This window comes from Helianthus annuus, chromosome 2 (assembly GCF_002127325.2).
Source record: "Helianthus annuus cultivar XRQ/B chromosome 2, HanXRQr2.0-SUNRISE, whole genome shotgun sequence".
NCBI classification, from domain to species: Eukaryota; Viridiplantae; Streptophyta; class Magnoliopsida; order Asterales; family Asteraceae; genus Helianthus; species Helianthus annuus.
In genome coordinates this window covers 59,600,091-59,620,356 of record NC_035434.2, presented here as the reverse complement: position 1 = coordinate 59,620,356, position 20,266 = coordinate 59,600,091, and the positions used below count along the sequence as shown (strand labels likewise).

General features: G+C 36.1%; 2 protein-coding genes across 11 annotated transcripts; both read left to right on the top strand.

Annotated features, from left to right (window-relative positions):
• The first annotated feature begins 5,498 nt into the window (after positions 1–5,498).
• LOC110919260 (V-type proton ATPase subunit a3-like) lies at positions 5,499–10,942 on the top strand. 10 transcript variants are annotated; one of them, XR_002581571.2, is made up of 11 exons: positions 5,499–6,212; positions 6,598–6,983; positions 7,073–7,095; positions 7,178–7,347; positions 7,566–7,644; positions 7,720–8,149; positions 8,250–8,332; positions 8,420–8,539; positions 8,960–9,051; positions 9,376–9,511; positions 9,715–10,942. XR_002581571.2 is itself a non-coding variant. In XM_022163535.2 (10 exons), exons 4-10 carry the CDS (start codon positions 7,322–7,324, stop codon positions 9,392–9,394), a joined length of 849 nt encoding a protein of 282 aa, XP_022019227.1. In that variant the 5' UTR covers positions 5,499–6,212; positions 6,598–6,983; positions 7,073–7,095; positions 7,178–7,321; the 3' UTR covers positions 9,395–9,696. The 10 variants fall into 10 exon arrangements, 3 of the variants coding, with proteins under 3 accessions (XP_022019227.1, XP_022019232.1, XP_035839977.1); XM_022163535.2 differs by lacking the exon at positions 9,715–10,942 and having other exon boundaries at positions 9,376–9,696; XM_022163540.2 differs by lacking the exon at positions 9,715–10,942 and having other exon boundaries at positions 6,588–6,983; positions 9,376–9,696.
• A 4,708-nt stretch (positions 10,943–15,650) lies between these two features.
• LOC110893907 (F-box protein At5g07670-like) lies at positions 15,651–18,377 on the top strand. Its single transcript, XM_035981087.1, has 2 exons — positions 15,651–15,765; positions 17,755–18,377. Exons 1-2 carry the CDS (start codon positions 15,651–15,653, stop codon positions 18,375–18,377), a joined length of 738 nt encoding a protein of 245 aa, XP_035836980.1.
• The last annotated feature ends 1,889 nt before the right edge of the window (positions 18,378–20,266 follow it).

Sequence of the window (20,266 nt, the reverse complement as noted above, 5' to 3'; positions counted from 1 at the left end):
GACTACACACACACACTCTAAAAGATGGGAAATGGATGATAGTGGTGAATGATGGTGTTGTGGTAGTGATGGAGTGGTGGTAAGTGAGAAAGAAGTGGTTTATCAAGGGATGAGTTGAAGTGAAACCAAGCATCCCTATTTATAGCTGAAAACAGAACGTCCACCACGCCCTGTGCCCGCCTGGCACGGCCCCGTGGCCATCAGTCTATCTCTTCTACATTAACTGCAATGTCAGATTTGTACTAACACGACCCTGTATGTCAACTGCACGACCCGTGGCCAATGTACTTGTTGTACTTCTTTAGATTTTGGAAATCCAAGAGTTGACCACGCCCCGTGTTGCTTTAGCATGGCCCCGTGTTGAGCTTGGATTTTGTCTTTTGTTGTTGTCTCTATCTGCTGCAGTGAATTCCCACCGGGCTCGGCCTGTGCTAGGCGAGCACGGCCCCGTGCTAGAGTTTCTGTTTTTGTTATTTTCTTGGGTTTGGATGTGGATGGGGGCTCGGCAAGTTGGTCAATCCTTCTTTATAGCATTTTATGTTGGTTTTTGCTGTCTTTTTGCCTCTTTTGTTCTTTTGACCTCTTTTAACCCTATTTATTAAAAAGAAACAAAAACACAAGCTTTTTCCAACATTAGTACTAGAAAAGGGTCGCTTTTATGCCGTAATTGATACAATTTATATGTTGTATTTTAAGCACATCACCACCATCAGCCATCCCCCGCCCACTCCACACGAGCATGGACAACCACCACCACAGCCACCCCACCCTAAGCCCGGCAGGTTGGTTCCTGGCCGGAACCCTAGAACGACAGGGCTGTTAGATCGATCTGAGCAAAAAGGAGTCACGTAGGAGAAAGGCACAAGCCGAAAAGTTGGTTCTTGGTCGGAACCCTAGATTTGACACTGTCGCCACCCAGAAACAGTTATTACACCACCGTCGCTGCTATTGGGTGCAGCACCTGAGCTTTGAACCACCACGATGACCACCTATCTAGCTCTGTGTATGCTTTGTTCTTGATTTTTTTTTTAAATTTGTGGATTTTGAAGATACAAGTTGGGTTTGATTCTAGGGTTTGTTTTGGTAGATGAAATCTTTTGATGAAAAGGGGGTCGAGTTAGAAAGAGGGAGAGGGAGATTGAGAGTGAGAGAGGGAACATGTGGAGTGGGTGTGGGTGATGATAGCGGCGGAGGTGGTGGGTGGGTTGGTGGTAGTGGTGGAGAAGGTAGAGAGAAAGAAGGGGTGGGGAAGTGATGATGGCAAGTGGTGGCGGTCGTGGTGGCAGGGGAAAGGGGAGGGGTGGTGGTGATGGTGGCGGCGGTGGTAGTGGATGGTCCAGAGAAGGTACAGAGAGAGGGGATTTCAATTATGTAGAGAGAGATGTTATTATATATAAATAACTAATTACTTATATATAAAATTACTGAAATACCCATACCCTTAGTTGAATGATCTAACTGAGTTTGAGGCGGGGAGCAAAATGGAATAATCATGGTAAACTATTGGAGTAAAATGACTATTTTAAAGGATTGGGGCAAGGCCATTAAAATGATCAAACTACAGGGAGCAAAACGGAAGTTTACTCTTACCAAAATAGTAGAAAACTCAGTTTGCTTAATCTATACTATATTATAATGCATGAGGGAAGGGCATTTTAAGATACCCAAAAAATAAGAACTCCCCCCCCCTTTATTTATAAAAAGACCCCTAAAATGAGGGTAGTTTGGTCTTTTAAACACTATTTATTTTTTAGCCCCTAAACTTATTACACTTAAATCCCTAAGGTTTTAACAAAATTATAGATAATTAGTTACAATTCACCCCTCCACAACAAACTTATATTTTTTTTACTTATTCTTGACATATCTTATAAACTATATTGTTTTAAAAAAATCCAAATATAGCATGACGACCTACACATTTTTATCGATGTTTCGTTAGTTGTCTTGTTCAATATCGACGCACTGGTGATCATTGCAAAGAAGTAGAATAAGTAAATCAATAAATTTATATAATCATCTTAAGAGTTCAAATTATTGGTTATATTGTTATCGAATAATTATGTCATATTTGTAATTGATTATACTAGAAACTATAAAATGTATTATAGTATAAATTAAATGACTAAATATTTGTTATATTATATAACTCCAACAACCAATGTGAACATTCGTTTTTGTATATATATTATTTGACAAAGTAAAAAATGACTAGATATATGCTATTTATTAGCATGGGTTTGACTCAGTTTAGAATGAATATTTCAATTTTGTATAGATATTATTTGACAAAGTCAAAAATGACTAGATATATGCTATTTATTAGCATGGGTTTGACTCAGTTTAGAATGAATATTTCAATTTTGTATAGATAATATTTGACAAAGTCAAAAATGACTAGATATATATGCTCTTTATTAGCATGAGTTTGACTCACTTGAATATTTAGTCACGTGTTAGTATGTGTGTGTGTGTGTGTGTATATATATATATATATATATATATATATATATATATATATATATATCATAACAAACTTTCTATGAAAAAGGGCGGAAAAACAATTTTTAAAATTTAAAACATAGAGTGCTTTAGCCTGTAAATCTATACTATATAAAACATGATATACAAGTGTTCATTGCATAATATCATAAACTCCTAAATACCAACATTAGTAGTAGATATCACTTGGCTTCTCATCTATTTTCAAAATTCAAACCCCATATCATATGGTCGGATGCTCTTTTTCTCCATAGCAGAGGATCATCGCTTTGGCTATTTCCCTCAGTCCATTGCCTTCTTCCTCATCACCAGATCTCTAGGTTATTCTTCACCTTTTTTGGTTATACCAGCTTTCTTATTTTGTCTTAGTACTCTTTCTCTACAGTGATGGTTGTTGAATACGAAGAAACGATGATAAAGATGGTTTTCATGGTACTTCATTGTGGTTGTTGACCATCCTAATGATTGAAGTTGTCCGCGAAGACCTAGGGTTCAATTTTGGCGTAATATGTAAGGCTTCCTACCCCGATCCACATTCCAACCAGTTTGGATAGAAGCAATCACTATGAGATTGAGGATTTACAGCAAGAAAATTTTCCATTGGATGCTTCTAGAAACCTCAAAGTTTCATATTTTGGATCGAGTGCCCTTTCTTGACATTTTAGGGTAAGTAAATGATGTTAAATTTTAATTGTTTTTTTGTTTTGAATCTTATATTGGATTCTAAAGGAGGGAGATGCAAGTAGAGAGAGAGAGAGAGACCAGTGATGGGTACTGCTCAACAAGTAGGATCATGTCTTGAAGGGAAGTAATTGGCCTGCATAAATAATAAGATACGATTAGTAATTGCACATATCGATTTGGGATATGGCGTTCAAAAGTTATAACTTTGTAAAGCTTTAATGATTTATATATATTTTCTGATTTCCTGATTAAGTTTTGTCATTTTGATCAAGATGAGCAAGATGATTGGGTGGTTATAGCCCAAGCCAACGACTTGAGGTATTTCTTATGTAATATAAAAAATGGCTGGGCTCATTGTGTTTTAGATGCGTAAATATCAATGATTCATGAATCGATGGTTGAGTGACGATGTTAATACATAGTGTTCTTGTCATAAGAATTTCATTTTCTTATTTTTTTTCTATGAACGAATTGTTATTAGGTGGTGATCCTTGGTGCACAGAATTTCCTCATTGCCAATGTAAGTAATATATACTCATTTACAATGTTTTCTAATCTATAACTTCAATATTTTAGTGACAATAGATATTGCTTTGCATGGTAATTCTAATTCATTTGAAGTTTTTGTTTGTGCTCATATGTGAGTTCAATATCTGAATCATAATGGATGTTGATTGGTATATATTTATGTTGGTAGTTGCTTGTTTTGAACTTTTGTAGTGTCAGTGAATCGATATGTATATAGAAAATTTGTAGCGATTAGAGAAAATAAGTTATTGAGGAATTTTATATAAAGAAATAGACCTAATATTCCTTGTGTGTTTGTCTTTGTTTTATAGGTGCTCGTACAATATTAGGGTTCTTTGCTGCAGCCTATAGTTTTCCTTATGTTAATGTGAAAACCCAAACTTAGATATGCAGCATGGCGTGGAAGTTGTAGAGATTGAAGTCTGGGACTTTTAGATGATCGGGTCAACTCAATTAATGGGAGCAGGACTTTTAGCTGGACTCGGTCAGTTTGCAAACCCGACATGAGGGAACGTGAAACTCGGTAACTTAGTTAACTATTTAGTTTGTTTATATTAATAATAATTGTAGATATTGGAGAAAATGCAAATAATTGGCCACAATTGTTTGTTAGTTTCAATTAATGATAAAAATATGATAATATCTAAGTTTTGTTTTTAGTTTCCATTTATTTATATTAATTTTTAAATTGAGTTTTTTTGTCCCAATTAATGATCAAAATATGGAAATATCTAATAGTTGTTTGTTAGTTTGCTATATTTGGTGTAATTAGTGGCATTGGTGGAGCTAAAGGACCCGACCCTATATTTGTTGGTGGATCACCATATTACTTCACCAAAGTACAAATAAGAGAGTTATTATTAGGTATGTGCTTTATAAGTGATGCTTTTTAATATTTTTGCTAAACAAATATATATTAGAATGTACCTATGATTCAGTGAAATCTTCGATGCGTTAACAGAGAGATACTGGAGACTCTAAAGGATACGGGTTCTATGTCTATGTGTAAGAGGCGTTAACGGCGAGGTGTTGCTGGCGGCAGATTTGGAGGTTCACACGTATTCAAATTTGAAGGCTTGCACTAGAAACTTAGAAATTTTTAGGTAATGTGTGAAATACATTAGATTTTAAACAATTTTTAGGTAAGGTTTCACGTGTACTCTACATTTATTTGTTATTTTTGTATTATTCTAAATTTGATCTTTAATTTTACAACTTTTACAATTCTAATCATTTTATTTCCATTTTTGTATTGTTTAACTGGGTCATGCTAGCTGATTTCAAAAAGTTATTATCTTCAAAATTCATCCAACTTTTCTTAATTTAGTAGAAAATCTTGACAAGCAATAATCGCCATGAAAACTTTGTAGAATAACAAAGCATGTTTTGTATACTTTAACTAGATCCCACTAGATGGTTATATTAGGTTATTTTGGAGATTTTAGTTCTATAGGAAAATTTGGAGAATACATTACCACTGAAATGGAATCAAACACCGGTAAAGACAATCTTGTCGGTACTCCGCAACATCATACGTCTTCCGAACCAAAAAATTCCACAGCATTCGAAGGTTCCATGACGACCTGCTGATTTGTAATAACTTTTATGTTAAATACTTATTTTTCCTTTTTCGAATATGAAGACTACCAGAAATGAGTGTCACTATGCAATGTGTCACTCCCGCCGCATCGCGCGGGCACCCTACTAGTAAGGTACTATAGATATAGATTATTGGCTTTACGAGTTTGGCTACTTATCAAACATAAGACCCTATACTTTATCTCTAAAATTCTAAAGGTCTACCATCAAACTACTGTCCAATTTTATCTCCAAAATTCAACCTATGTTATAAATTCAAACATGGCAATCAAAACCACTGTCCATTCAAAATTTTCGCTCCAGTTTCAAAATTCAAACCGTATACATATATAACCTAGGTTATTCTGCCCCGACGTTCAAAATTCAAACCATAAAGTCAATCCACATCTCTCTCAAATCCGGAGCTCACAATTCATTATTCTCTTCATACCCTAAATTAGAACAAAATTTGGTAGAGTAAATGGAAGCTGAAGAATTTGATACTGTTTCGGAGTGTGTCAGAGGTTTGAGTGCGAGAAGAAGCAAAGACCCAGTGAATAAATACTCAAGAATAACAACGAAATTCGATGAAGATGTGAAGAATTCAAGCTTTAGAAGCGCAGAGATGATATTTGATTCGAAAGGTGACATCATCGGAAAGAATTAATCTTTTGCTTATGATCTGATTGTCTTGAATCTATTCAAGTACGGTTCAGTTCCTCGATCAAAAGATTCAAGTGTTCGATGAGTGTTCAAGTATGATTCATTGATCCAGACGATTCATTGATCTTCATAGAGATTCTCGAAGCATATGTGCGATTTGGATGATTAGGCATAAGCTAATTGAGTATGATGCTTTGCTATTGGATAAGTTTCTATATATTCTTCAAGATTTACATGGTGAAGATCTTAAGGAAATGGTATGGTTGTATGTAATCTTATGTTTTTGTTACTTTTTTGTTTGATTTTTTTTTTGGGGTTATGGAGTCGAGCATCAGGTGTTCGACAAAATGCCTGAAAGAAAGATGTTTACTTTTTTTTCTTAGTCTATTAACATTAGTGTAGAGCATCAGCTGGACTAAAGATCCAATCACATATTGTTGTAGTTCATATCCCCTTTTCGCCAAATAGGATATAATGTAGTTCCCTTCATCGGATGTCAACACATATAAATTGATAACGTGTTAGGTGAGAAAGAAAGAAGTATTTTCGTTATATAATAGTAAGTTATTTGTTCACAAAAGAAAAGTAAGGAAGAAGTTGGATAACATGACTAACACAAGGTTTGACATAAGTTTTTAACAGGCATAGAAGAATTATGTATATCAAGACGGAGTTGCAAGGATAGTGTATGCTCAGTCACTTGCTTCAGTAGACTTGAACTAGCGAGCATCAATGCATAAGGAGTTGAAGCATTGTCCAATATAAAGTGTTTTCAGCGTGAGCCCGTTCAACAGAGTCCTAAGAGTTGTAGAGTCGTTCACACAAAGCTTCTAGCTGGGCTAAGCTCTCCATTCTTAATTGAAGAAGGGACTTATCTAATTTAAGAAAGCTTACTGTTTTTTAGTTTAGTATATTAGACATATAATTTTTCATGTTCTATGCAAAGCAGGTCTGAAGTTCAATCAACAGAAGCTTTATAATAACAGGCAGCTGAAGAATCTTTTGAAACTCCTCTATTGAAGGATCAGGTACATTGCTATGACGTAAATCCTTTATTCTCATAATATTTTAGCGTAGGTTCTAGAAGTTAATGATTCTGTTTGATTTTTATGTGTAGGATTCAAAAGCTGATAAGAAAAGGTTAACATTTACATAAATTCCAATTTTTTAAAAACTTAAATTTTTTTCAGCATTTAGGATTAATAAATTATGATATGTGCAGCGAGAATAAAGAATTAATTGCTTGGATTTGATTCTATGAGCACCGTCTCCGGGGATGCACATAACAATGCAGAGCTTCTATCATTTAGCTTAAAGAGTTTATTGGCTGCAACAGGTTCATTTTCAGTTAAAAGCAAGCTTGGAGATGGTAGGTTTGGTTCTGTTTACAAGGTATAGTTCATTAAGAGAAGTTCATTGATGGACATATGTATCAGATGTAAATTATGCTTGACTCATCGTTGTAGCTTTCTCATCAAGTTTATATATATTTAATAAATGATCGTGAGCTTCACTTATTGAGCTCGCGCAGGCTCTCGAGCTTAAGAAAGCTTATTGTTTTTTAGTTTAGTTTATTAGACATATAATTTTACATGTTCTGTGCAAAGCAGGTCTGAAGTTCAATCAAAAGAAGCTTCATCACAACAGGCAGCTGAAGAATCTTTGGAAACTCCTCTATTGAAGGATCAGGTACATTTCTATGATCTCATAATATTTTAGCGTAGGTTCTAGAAGTTAATGATTCTGTTTGATGTTTATGTGTAGGATTCAACAGCTGATCAAGGGAAACAAGTGAAATTAGGGTTCCTCACTTGTCTTGTGTCCAAAGGAAGATCTTTGGCTTTTGAAAGAATCTTATTCTGTGCTACAAGAGGAAATGTGTTTCTGAGGCAATCTTTTGTCGATGAAGTTGTTATTGATCCTAATTCAGGAGAAAAGTTTAAGAAAAATGTTTTTGTGGTTTTCTTTTCTGGAGAAAGAGCGAAGAGCAAAATTCTTAAGATATGTGAAGCGTTTGAGGCAAATCGCTATCCTTTTGCTGAAGATTTGGGCAAGCAAGCCCAAATCGTACTTAAGGTATCCGGGAAGCTATCTGAGCTGAAAACAACAATAGATGCTGGACTATTGCACCGTGCGAATCTGTTGGAAACCATAGGAAAACAATACAAACAGTGGAGTGTTCTATTAATAAAGCGTTCGTCTTTTCATTTGTAACGAGCAGAAAATACTCTCATATAGCTATTGTATTCGTCACACGTATTTCTGATACAAGTTCTTGTGTTTGAACAATGAAGTAAGCGGGGATAGGGAGGTCCAGAGAACTATGTTAGAACTACTTAATCAGTTGGATGGTTTCAGCAGTGATGAGAGAATTAAGGTACTATAGAATGAAAAACAACCGGTAGATGATAGGAAGTTTCTAAAAAAGTAAATGTTACTCAAAGTGAGATTATTGATAATGCAGGTGATAACAACAACAAATCGTGCTGATATTTTGGACCCTGCCCTCATGCGTTCTGGACGATTGGATCGTAAGATTGAGTTCCCTCATCCTACTGAGGAAGCCAGGGCCCGGATCATGCAGGTGTTTATATGCATCGTTAATTGATCTTATTAGTTTATGTTTGTTGAAACTACTGTTGGGTTAAAACAGTTTTTGTGGAGAAAGTAGTGGTTGAAACCACTGTGGGGTTAAAACTGCGGTTTGAAACCACTGTTTGGATTAAAACCATGGTTTGAAACCACTGTTGGGTAAAATAGTGTTTTATGAAGAAAATAGTGGTTGAAACCACTATTGGGCTAGAACTGTGGTTTGAAACCACTGTTGGGTTAAAACAGTGGTTTGAAACCACTGGTGGGTAAAACAGTGTTTTATGAAGAAAACAGTAGTTGAAACCACTATTGGGTTAAAATTGTGGTTTGAAACCATTGTTGGGTTAAAACAGTGTTTTGTGGAGAAAACAGTGGTTGAAACCACAGTTTGTTTGATCGTATGATAGAGAAGCTTCAACTGAAATCCTCATGGGTAATTTCGTCATTCCGTATCAAAGCTAAGCGAGATCCTACCGTACTTCCTAAAGACAAGTCTCAGGCGAAGTAAGTCTTCAAATACATTCCGTATGTTAAGTTTTTCATTTGTTTTGCTAAGAAGATCCCATTTAGGTAGAACTGTTACTATCAGAAAAGCAACTGATGACATAATTAAGCCTATTATATCAAGTTAATTATGGCAAATTATTGTTAAATGTTCCGTTTATGCTTCATAGTTCTGTGCACCACATGCTTATTGATACACATTGGCTAAGGGTCATCTGTAGAGTCAATAGACTTTGATTTCATGGTTTTTCTAAGTTGTTATATTGATTAATATGTTATGTAAATATGATGATGATAAAAAGATTTGAACTTTTGGTCATACAGGTGCAAACAGAAACTCTAAATATAGCAAAATACGATGAGCCGATAGGAAAAAGAATCTTACAAGTTATATCGCGTCATCGGATATGCAAGCTGGTGATGGGAATTACATTCTTAAAATCATCTTCAATCTATCTCTGTATGTTCTTGATTTGTGTTCTTGAATGAGCCCGAGCCTGAGCTCGGGCCTAAAAATATATATTTAATAAATGTTCGTGAGCTTCACTTATTGAGCTCGATCAGGATCGCGAGCTTAAACAAACTAAAAAAATGTATAATCATTCGTCATTTAATAAAATGTGTTATTCATGGTTTTCTAAGAAACGACCCGTGTTTGCACAGGTTCAGTGAGAGAGTTGGTTCCGTGAGAGATGACACGGTTCAGTGAGAGAGTTGGATCTTAGAATTGAGATGAGAGAGTTGGATCTTAGAATTGAGATGAATTGATTTCAGAAATTGAGATGAAGAGAGAAGAAAGATTGCAATATCTATACACCTATTTATACTTTCTATTAAAATATATTATGGATGGTTTTCTAAGAAACGACCTGTGTTTGCACACCTCTTACCGCTAGTAAATATTAATATGAGAACTGGAATGAGAACTAAAATGAAAAGTGTTCTTATCCTGTTCATCAATGTGTATTACCGTCCACCTGGATCGATGTCATCTCCCTTTTACCAGTTGGTGCTCATTTCTCAACTACATAATCTTTTCATACATGTTTTCCTTTGCTTCTCTGCCCTACTGATGCTACGGTGCGAGTTTTCCAGTGAACATCCATCGTTTGTCACCAGATTCGTCGCTGGGTTAGAGGTGGTGTGAGGGTTTCTTTGCCAAGCTCGATGCCCTTAAAGCTGGGTGGCGATGGTGTGATGGTGGCCATTCATTTGATGGTATGGTGGTGGCCGTGGGGTTGGGCCTTACTCCAAGGCGTTCTTGGTTAGCAGGTAACTCCACAATCTAATTAGCGTCATATTGTATAACAATCTCTGGTTTCCAATCATTTACTGTGTTAGCATTTAATAGCTGATGATGCTTTGAGTTCTGGTGTTTGTTTTGTTATAATTTCCCCAGATTCCAAGCAAAACGGTACCGTTTTACCTTTTGGTTTTTAACCAAAACTCACCAAATAGTTCTTACTACCTATTTCAAGCATGCATACATCAGTTACTAAAATAGAAATCTGGATGATAACTTACCACAAGTTTTTTATCAACTAATTTTTTTTTTCTGAAATTGCGTTTAATTTTGTTACATCGTTACTTTGCTTTTAAAATCTACATGAAGAGTGCTAAGTTATCTTGGTTAGTAAAAAGGTATAGCGAAGATTTCATTTTCTTTGGCCTTTTTTGTGTAGTACTACAGTTGGATGATTACTTATAACCACCATCAACGAATAAGAGGCTCACATTTGATGGGATTGTGAAAGTCCCAATTGGTGCATACACAAAGTATGGAATCATCATCATCATCATACTCAGTAAATCCCACCAATGGCAAAGCTAAGGTAGGGTCTGAGGAGGGTAAGATGTAGACAGCCTTACCTCTACCCCATAGGAATAGAGAGATTGCTTCCAATGAGACCCCCGGCTCGATGGTAGTTTTGCATCAAACCTTGGACATAAGGCACATAACACTCGGCAATTAAGACAAAGGCCAATTAGTGCATGTACCCCATTGTCTTTTGGCTATCAACGCCACCACATGATGCATGATTAACCATCCCCCTCTTTTAACACTATTTTCACAAAATTAGTAAAATAACGTTAAAATTAGTGCACTTGATGGCACCAAACTTGACGATACATTTAGTCTCCCATGATGGTGTCCTTTGGTTCATCTGAAACACTCTTCAATCCATCAGTGTTGCTGCTAGAGACTTATTTAAGAGCTGTTATATTGTGTTGCTCCAGTTACGTTAAACTCAAAAACTTGGAATCTGTGATGGTGCAAAGTGTATTTTCTCAGTTCATTGTTTTGGTGAGGCAATGGTGTTGGTTGCAGTCACAATGACCTTGCATTTTGAGCCTTTAGATTGTTATATGTGAAACTGCAAGCATGAAAAGTTCAGTTCTATAAAACTGAATGCATTACAAGTTATAAAAGGGTTATTACTCAACTTTTTTTTTTTTTTTTTTTTGTAGTTTTAGCTGCTGTAATGCAACCCTATTTGATTATGTTGGCAGTATTTTTGTAGTTGTTTTACTACTTTAACGCAACCAAAGGTTGTTTGGCTGCATTGTAGTTGTTTTAGGGCTGTACCTATCTAAAGAAGATTGGTAGCATTTTTCAACTGCTGTATTGCAGCCTGTTTAGAGTCTATATTGGTGCATATTAGTTGGTTAATGTGCATAGAGTTTTCTTGAACATGAGGCTATGATGAGTAGATAGATTTAATTGGAAAATTTTTGAAGCTCAAACTTTGGCGTGGCAAAATTACAGGATGGTAGGTTTTCACTTGCAACCTAATTTGCAGCCATGATAATTTGATTCTTTTACAAACTCTGAGCGTCATAGTGTCACAAGTTATTATTAATATCTATTAATAGGAGAACTTAAATGGATAGTGTTCTTATCATGGGCATCCATGTGTATAAATCTTGGTCGTCCACTTAGATCGATGTCATCTCCCTTTTCACCAGGTGGTGCTCATTTCTTACCTTTGTTGCATACATCCTTTCATGCATGTTTTTCTTTGCTTCTCTGTTTTATCGATGCTCTGATGCGGGTTTTGGGGCGTCGGTGAACCACCATCGTTTGTCACCGGCTTCGTCGTCGGGTTTGAGGTGGTTTTAAGGGTTCTTTGCCCAAACCCAATGACCTTAAACCCTGGGTGGCGATGGTGTGGTGGTGGCCTTCGGTTTAGTTCTTCACCAATCAAGCTGCCACAGGTTTTGTCGCAAGGTTAGCTCTTTGCCAAAATCATGAACCCTAAGTGGTGATGGTGTGGTGGTGGTCGTTGGGTTGCACCTTTCTCTGAGGCGTTCTTGGATGCATCTACTCCAGTGACCTGTAGTAAAACTGTACTATCTCTTGCTGATTGTTTTTGTTGTTTAGTGTTTCTGGTATGCATATTTCCTGTGAGGCTATGATGAGTTAGTATCTGATTGTTAAATTGATGATGCACTCTCCTTGGCATGGAAGGGTTAAAGGATGGCAGTCCCTTATTTGCAACCTTCTCTGCCGCCATGGTGGTATCGTTTCCTACTAGAGTCTGAGCCTAAGGGAAACAAAATATAATTTTCACTTTTTCGGGAGCAGAGGTAGTAAGGTTTTATGAATGGTCAGCTAGCTGTAGAAGTTTCCAACTATCCATCTATATTTGGATATTGCAGGGGGGTGAAATATTTCGGAAGAACCAGCACCATTTAATCCTAGGTAGTCAAGGCTCAAGGTGCAAAGGGTGAGCTTTTCGCCTAAGTGTAAGAATCTGAAGAAGTGAGGGCCCAAGACAAGCAAGTGGCACATGTATTCCAGGCCATTTTTAGTTGTTTTAGGGTGGTTTCTGATCGATTACAGGCCATTTTTAGCTGGCTCAGACCAATTTAGGTTATTTCTGACCGTTTTTTGTCCGGTTCAGCCAGGGTGTCAGACCGGTTCACTGAGCGCCTAGGTGCTCTCAAAGCAGTTTGGCTGAGCTTCACCTCACCTCGGCCCCTCACCACGCGCCATTAGTGCCTTTGCTTACTGTGCTTTAAGTTACTCTTGACCGTGTTTATGTTGTAGAGGTTTTTGGAACTCCTACGCGAAAAGAGATAAAATGCATGAACCCATATTTTACTGAATTCGGGTTCCCACAAATAAAGCCTCATCCATGGCACAAGGTATGCTTCTTTTATCATAGATAAACAATATTTAAATTATAGTTATGTGAGCAACTGTCTGTAGGTTTTTCCAGTATTCACCCAATTGAAGATGCACTGGTGTAAGTTCTAAGTTAGCATCTCTAAACCAAAAAATAAAAACATTAAAAATTAAAAATAGTAAATTTATAATTAAGAGGGGCAGTGGTGAAGTAATGATTTTTTTTTTAACTTTGAACAGCAGTTAGAAGGTTGTGTGCATCTGTTCTTTGATGAACTAAGAGATCCCACTATCCGTCTTCTTAACGATCAACTGCTTCCTCCATTCTTCAATTTTAAACTCCAAGGTAAGTTGATTGGCTAACTGGTAGAAATAGATTAGTGCTGAAAAGAGTCATCTTTATCATTGGTGAAAACGGTTCATGTTGGGTTGACTCGCTAACACATTTTATACAATTTTATATAAATAGTTATTGTGTTGGCTACAATTAAAAAACTAGATTATTAGTTTATTACAACAATCTAAATCTATGGAACATAGGTGTTCATGATACTGTTTGGACGAAATTTATAGGCCAAAACATAAAAAAACAACAAACCAAAATGTACATTCTTTCTTGAAATTAACATTACCATTATGCCCTTGCGGAAATATTTCTTTCTTGAAATTTGAAAGACGCCCTTTTAACCATTCTATTGTTTGATGTTCAATAATAAAATTATAAAATTGGACCGGTGTCAAATGGGGCATATGGATTTTGTGTTCGTTATGTTTCAGTTTTAGGGCGCTATATTTTTCTCTGTTTGTTTGCGTGTGTACATATGATTGGCTGATTGAATCTTATTTAGGGTTAACTTGGTTAAGTTAAATGGAGTAGCCATGTGATATAAGATAAGATACATGTGATTTTTGTGTGTTAATTTGTGTATATCTACTATTTTGTTTGCGACATGGCGGTAGGGATGGGCTTCGTGCATATTTGCACTCTCTTGATGATGTTGTTACCGATGCGGTAACCTTCTTTTTTTGTTTATAATACAAGATAAGGCGGATAAGTCAATTAAGAATTGTCGTTATGTTAACAATGTGATTGATAAGTATTGGATTTAAATGTTATGCATAAAGCATTTATACTGCATGTGTGTTGACTAAGAATCCGGGGATTCCATCTTTTTTTCTTTCGGCATTCTACCAGTAGAGCCATCATTCTTAAGTTTTTTTGATAGAGTTTTTTTTTGGAACACCACTACTGACCTCATAATTTGCTAACATGTATTGCATTACAACTATTGCGGATGACACGGCCTCTATTACTGTTCTGAATGGCCCGCCATAACCCAACAACATGAGCGGTCAACCCAATAACTGGAATGGCCCACCACCGCCGCAAAACACCGAAGCAATACTGCGATAACAGCAACATAGGCAGTGTGGACAAATACTGGATGCAACAATCTGAAATGGAACTGATCTGATATGTATCTTGTCCTAAACGTTACTATGTCCATTTAATACAGTTTGTATGTGTATATACATCGTATAAAGTCCAATTCACATGTATTAGAGAGTCGAATACATCGTATACGGAACACAACAAAAACATATCGTAAATCGTGCAACGCGCGACGATGAATAACACTAGTTTATTTAGAATAACAATTAATTTAGACTCTTCACATGTCTAGAGGGTCGGCCTGCTAGTGTAATTGGACTGGGCGACGGCTTAGGGCCTCCAAAATTAAAATAATAAATCTATATTTATATAAAAAGAGAATATTATATTTACGGTGATATTTGCTAACATTAATACAAGTGTAGTATGGTGATAAGAACAAGATTTGGTTTTAGTAGAGGGCTGGGTTTGAATCCCACCTGCTACCCATTTTCAAAATTATTAATCATCACACTCACTCTTTTAGTAAAGGGTTATAAATGCATCCTTTTTAATCACCTCTCTTAATTTAATAAGCTAAAATATTTTGTCCACACACTACAAGAAGTATATATCATTAGCGGCGACAGGCCAAATGTCGCCGCTATTGGTCGATCCGCGTCCCGGTGTCTGAAACCAAACCCCAGCCGTTGATCAAAATCCTGATCTAACGGTTGGGGATTTAAAAGGTATTAGCGGCGACAAGATCATGGTCATTAGTGGCGATATTTCTCTCCGCTAAAAGTATGTGTCAGAACTTTAAACCCTAGCCACACAGACCTTATCTCTGGTCAACCCTTTAGCGGCGACAAAGAGAAATACCGGCGACACAAGATATGTAACAAACATTAAAACCAAATTTCCGGGATGGTTTCTCCATAAGGTATAATACATATATAACACACATTACTCTACACTTGCTAGGTAATACATATATAACAAACATTATTACTTTATATTTGTTAGGTCCATTCGATGAAAACACAAAATTCTCCATAATTCCACCCAGAGTTGTATGCTCTTTCAATTTGTGCGAAAATGACTGCTTACACTTACACTACTTGCATAGTCAGCGGTGTTAGGTTTAAGACACTTGAACGTGATGCAAAATGCGCAACGCAAAACTCTGGGGTGGAAGTGGTTGGAGAGAACGGTGTGAAATTTTATGGCCAATTAGAAGAAATTATTGAGTTGCGTTATACAAATGATTATTCAATTGTCCTATTTCGATGCAAGTGGTTCGATACTCGAAGGGGTGTAAACCAAGACAATAATATCGCTAGTATAAGCACTAGTATATGCACTGAACATGAATGGGACAAAAACGATCAACTTATATTCGCTTCGCAAGCCAAACAAGTGTTCTTCATCCACGAAACGTCTCGAAACCAAAAAAATGAACACAGGTGGGTAGACGAAAATGTTAATCATCGAAAACACAAGAAAAGGTGCCAGTTTCTTGTAGTGACAATTTTTAACATGATACATCCATGTAAAACTTTATTTAAAAAAAAATAATCGTTTCTAACTAATAACAATAGTATACTAAAAATAAGTAGCATGTTTTAATTCCTTTTACATATAAGAAAGTTGTTATTTGTTAGGTTAAACTCTTTTGACCAACCTATATTTGATTTACTTAGAGTTAAATGCCTGGTTGGTCCCTGTGGTTTGCAAATATTGCAGATTTGGTCCTAGTGGTTTACTAATTACAGAGTTGGTCCCAGTGGTTGCAAATTTTACACTCGGGTGATCCTTATCACTAACCCAGATTAATTTTCTAAGTTAAATATATGCGAAATGACTAGATTGCCCCTGAATAACAAAAAAAAATAAAAATAAAGATGGCCACCATCATCTTCTTCCTACTCTCTCTCTCTAAAACCCACAACCATAAGGCCACCCTTATCTTCTCCAATCACCAATCATCACCGTCATCTCCCCACCCAGCCCCCAATTTTTGACAAACCACCACTCACGCCACCACATAAAACCACCTCTGCCACCACTTGCAATCGAATCTTATCAACTGATTGTATTTCCTCTTCTTCACTCCATCGATCACACCGTTTCTACCGACACATCGTAGTAGATAAACTCGACTGATTCAACCACTGAGAGATGAGGGAGATCATCAGCATACACATCGATCAAGCCGGAATTCAAGTCGGCAATTCATGTTGGGAGATTTACTGCCTCGATACATTTTAGTTCGGTTTGAGTAAATCTGTGTGTATGAATCAATACATTTGTTGAATCTGCTGGTAAAATACTGTTCGATTTTCGTTCTTTTTGAATAAATCTGTGTGTTGAATTGATTTAGTTTGTGTTTTGGTGAATTTTCTACCAAATTTTGTTCAGTTTTCGATCGTTTTGAGTAAATCTGCGCGTATGAATCGATTTAGTTTAGGTTTTGGTGAATTTGCTGTCAAATTCTGCTGTATCAAATTTGTTTTCTCTTTATGATCCGTACTCTGTTTTCGTTTGACGATTCTAAATTTTGTAGCTGGTTCTAAATGGTAGTGGCAAAGATGAGGGTAGCCTATGGTGGTGGGTTTGAAAGAGAGAGGAGGAAGAAGATCAGGTCATCTTTATTTTTTATTTTTTTTTATTATTCAGGGCAATCTAGTCATTTCGCATACATTTAACTGTGAAAATTAACATGAGTTAGTGATAAGGATCACCCGAGTGCAAAATTTGCAACCACTGGGACCAACTCTGTAATTAGTAAATCACTAGGACCAAGTCTGCAATATTTGCAAACCACAGGGACCAACCATGCATTTAACTCATTTACTTATTAGATCCCAATATTATTTGATTAGGGAAATCTTCTAGTTTATATAACGGTTAAGTGTTTTATAAGTTTTTTCCTAATATATTTCATGTCAGATACGATACAAACTGAAATTACGAGCCTAAAAAATTAAAAAGGGTCTCGAAATTTTAATTCGCTTTGGGCCCCCAAAATTCTAGGACCGGCCCTGCACATGTCACCTTAACATTATAGGTTATAAAGGTACCGAAATCCCTAAAATGCCCCAAGATAGAATAGCCCCGGTTTGGTAGCTCAAGATTATACCCTTTTGATCGAGATGCTGTTTAAAAAAAAAAAAAGATTATACCCTTTTGGTTTATGAAGTTTTGACTGCTATACTCTCAAATCTTACAAAAAGTCAGCTTTCTAGCTGTTTAGTTTGTAAAAGGTGGTTAAAGATTAGTGGTGGTTTAGTTAAGTCATTGAGATTATTGGATTGGGATTTTCTTGATTCGGGTAGACTCGGTTTTCGTTTTCCTAATCTTATTGATGTTGATATTGTTCAAGCTTGCATAATATCCCCTCGGAATTCGGGTATTTGTTTGAGTAATCAATTCGTGTCGATTCATGTTAATTCGTTTATATCCGACAATGAGTGTGTTTGGAAGCCTGATTTTTTGAGCATTCGTGCGGTCGATAGAGGGGTTCGGATTCTAGCTCAAAGTTGCCCTAATTTAAGAAGGCTTGTGTTGTGTGGCGTAAGCTTAGAAGGGTTAGTGTCTATTGCAAATGAGTGTTTGGCTTTGCAGGAACTAGAGTTATGTTCCTGTACAGATTTGGATCTAAAAGGGCTTGCAGGTTTTAGGAATTTACAAATTTTGAAACTCATTGGTTCGGTAAATGGATTGTATGATTCTGTGATATCGGATATTGGGTTGACTATCTTGGCTCAAGTGTGTCCGAGGTTGTTAAAGCTTGAGCTTGTCAGGTTGCGAAGGGAGTTGTGACGGGATTAAAGCGATTGGCCAATGTTGCCAAATGATGGAAGAGTTAACCCTTTGCGATCATAAACTAGAAGATGCGTGGTTAGCTGCGTTGTCGTATTGCACGAATTTGAAGACGTTAAAGTTTCAATCTTGCAAATTTATCGATCCGAATCCCGGGCCTAGTGAGCATTTAGGTTCTTGCCCTACACTTGAAGAGTTATATTTGGAAAGGTGTCAGTTGAGAGATAAGCAAGGGCTCGGAGCGTTGTTTTTGGTGTGCGAAGCTGTTCGGGACTTGGTTTTTGCGGATTGGATAACAACGCATTCAGTGCTGCAAGTGTTTGTAGGTATGACTATGATCTTGTTATCCCCGCATGGCGTGCTTAGTATTAGTACTCATATCAACACATTAAAAAAATTAAAATGTGGTGAACTAAAATAGGGTTATGTTAAATACACCCTGAAGTCAACCATTTTTTTTTTTTTACTTTTTACTCACAAGTCAACTTGTTGGCCGTGTAATAAATGCTGACAACATAGCCATGTAGATAATAGACTAGTATTATATATTATCTCTCTTCATAATCTTTTTTTTTTAAACAACCTCTTCATAATCCTTTTATTTTTACAATAATTCATACCACAATAAGTTTTATATTTTTTAAAGCTTTTTTAATTGATATTTATGTTTAAGTAATTTAGAAAGAATTATAATTTTCTGTTAGTTTCTAATATGATTTCAAACTAGTTTTACCAAGTACAATAGCAAGTGATCCTTATTTGTGTGACCAGATGCAACCCCAATTGAAAATTCGGACGTCCACTTAACATACATCTAAGCACCAGAAAAAACCAACCTGATGAAATTTTTTTGGTGCCCTCCACGAATAATGTCATTCCTCATGTATCACATCTAAATTAATTACATGAATCATAGCAAAAAGCAAACACATATTTATAAATTTCAGTTCTTTGTGCAAAGAGGTCAATGAAATGGGCTAGATAAAAAAATATTAATATTACAAAATAATAACAAAAACCAAGCATAAATTTATAAACTGTAGGGTTCTTGCAAATAGGGATGAGCTCGGTACCGAACCGGTACCGAAAATCCCCAAAAGTGGGTACCAGTACCGAATATACCTGGTACGGTACGGTTCGGTACCGGTATTTGAGGGTAAAAATCGGTAAATACCGGTACCGAAAATCTCAAAAGTCGGTACCGAATCGGTACCGAAACTGTACCCGGTTTGGTAAATTTGATACTGATACCGGTTCAGTACATTGTTGCAAAATAATAGTACATAAATGTTAAATTTCGTGTCTTAAATACCTGTAATTTATCCATGTATTTATGATGTACTTTTTCGCCGGAACCGCCATTTGATTTCGCCGGAGCCGCCATTTGATTTCACCGGAGCCGCCATTTGATTGCCAATAAGTTTGGTGTAATCGTCCATTCTTTAAGCATGTCAGGCAGTTTCATTATTTTCCCTGGTGCACTGTGATTGTCGACTTCGCACTAGTCATACATGTATAGGTGGCGTCTAGAATTATATACCAAACTTTATCGTCGTGAAAGTGGTTTTGTAGATCTAGGTGATTAATCGTTTTAATGTTTGCACGTTTACTGTTTTATTAGAGACTCGTTATTTATTTATGATTAACTTTTTCACTTTCGTATTTATAATAAAATGTCTTGATTATTTATTTATTAATATTGATATTAATACTAATAATAGTATTAACAAAATATAAAAAATAAACAAAAGTATTATAAAATAAAATAAGATAAAAAACATAATTATTACTTTTGACTTTATAATAAAACATAATTATTACTTTTAGCTTTATAATAAAATAATATAATAAAGTACCCAAAGTTTTTCATCTTTTGCAATTTAATCTCA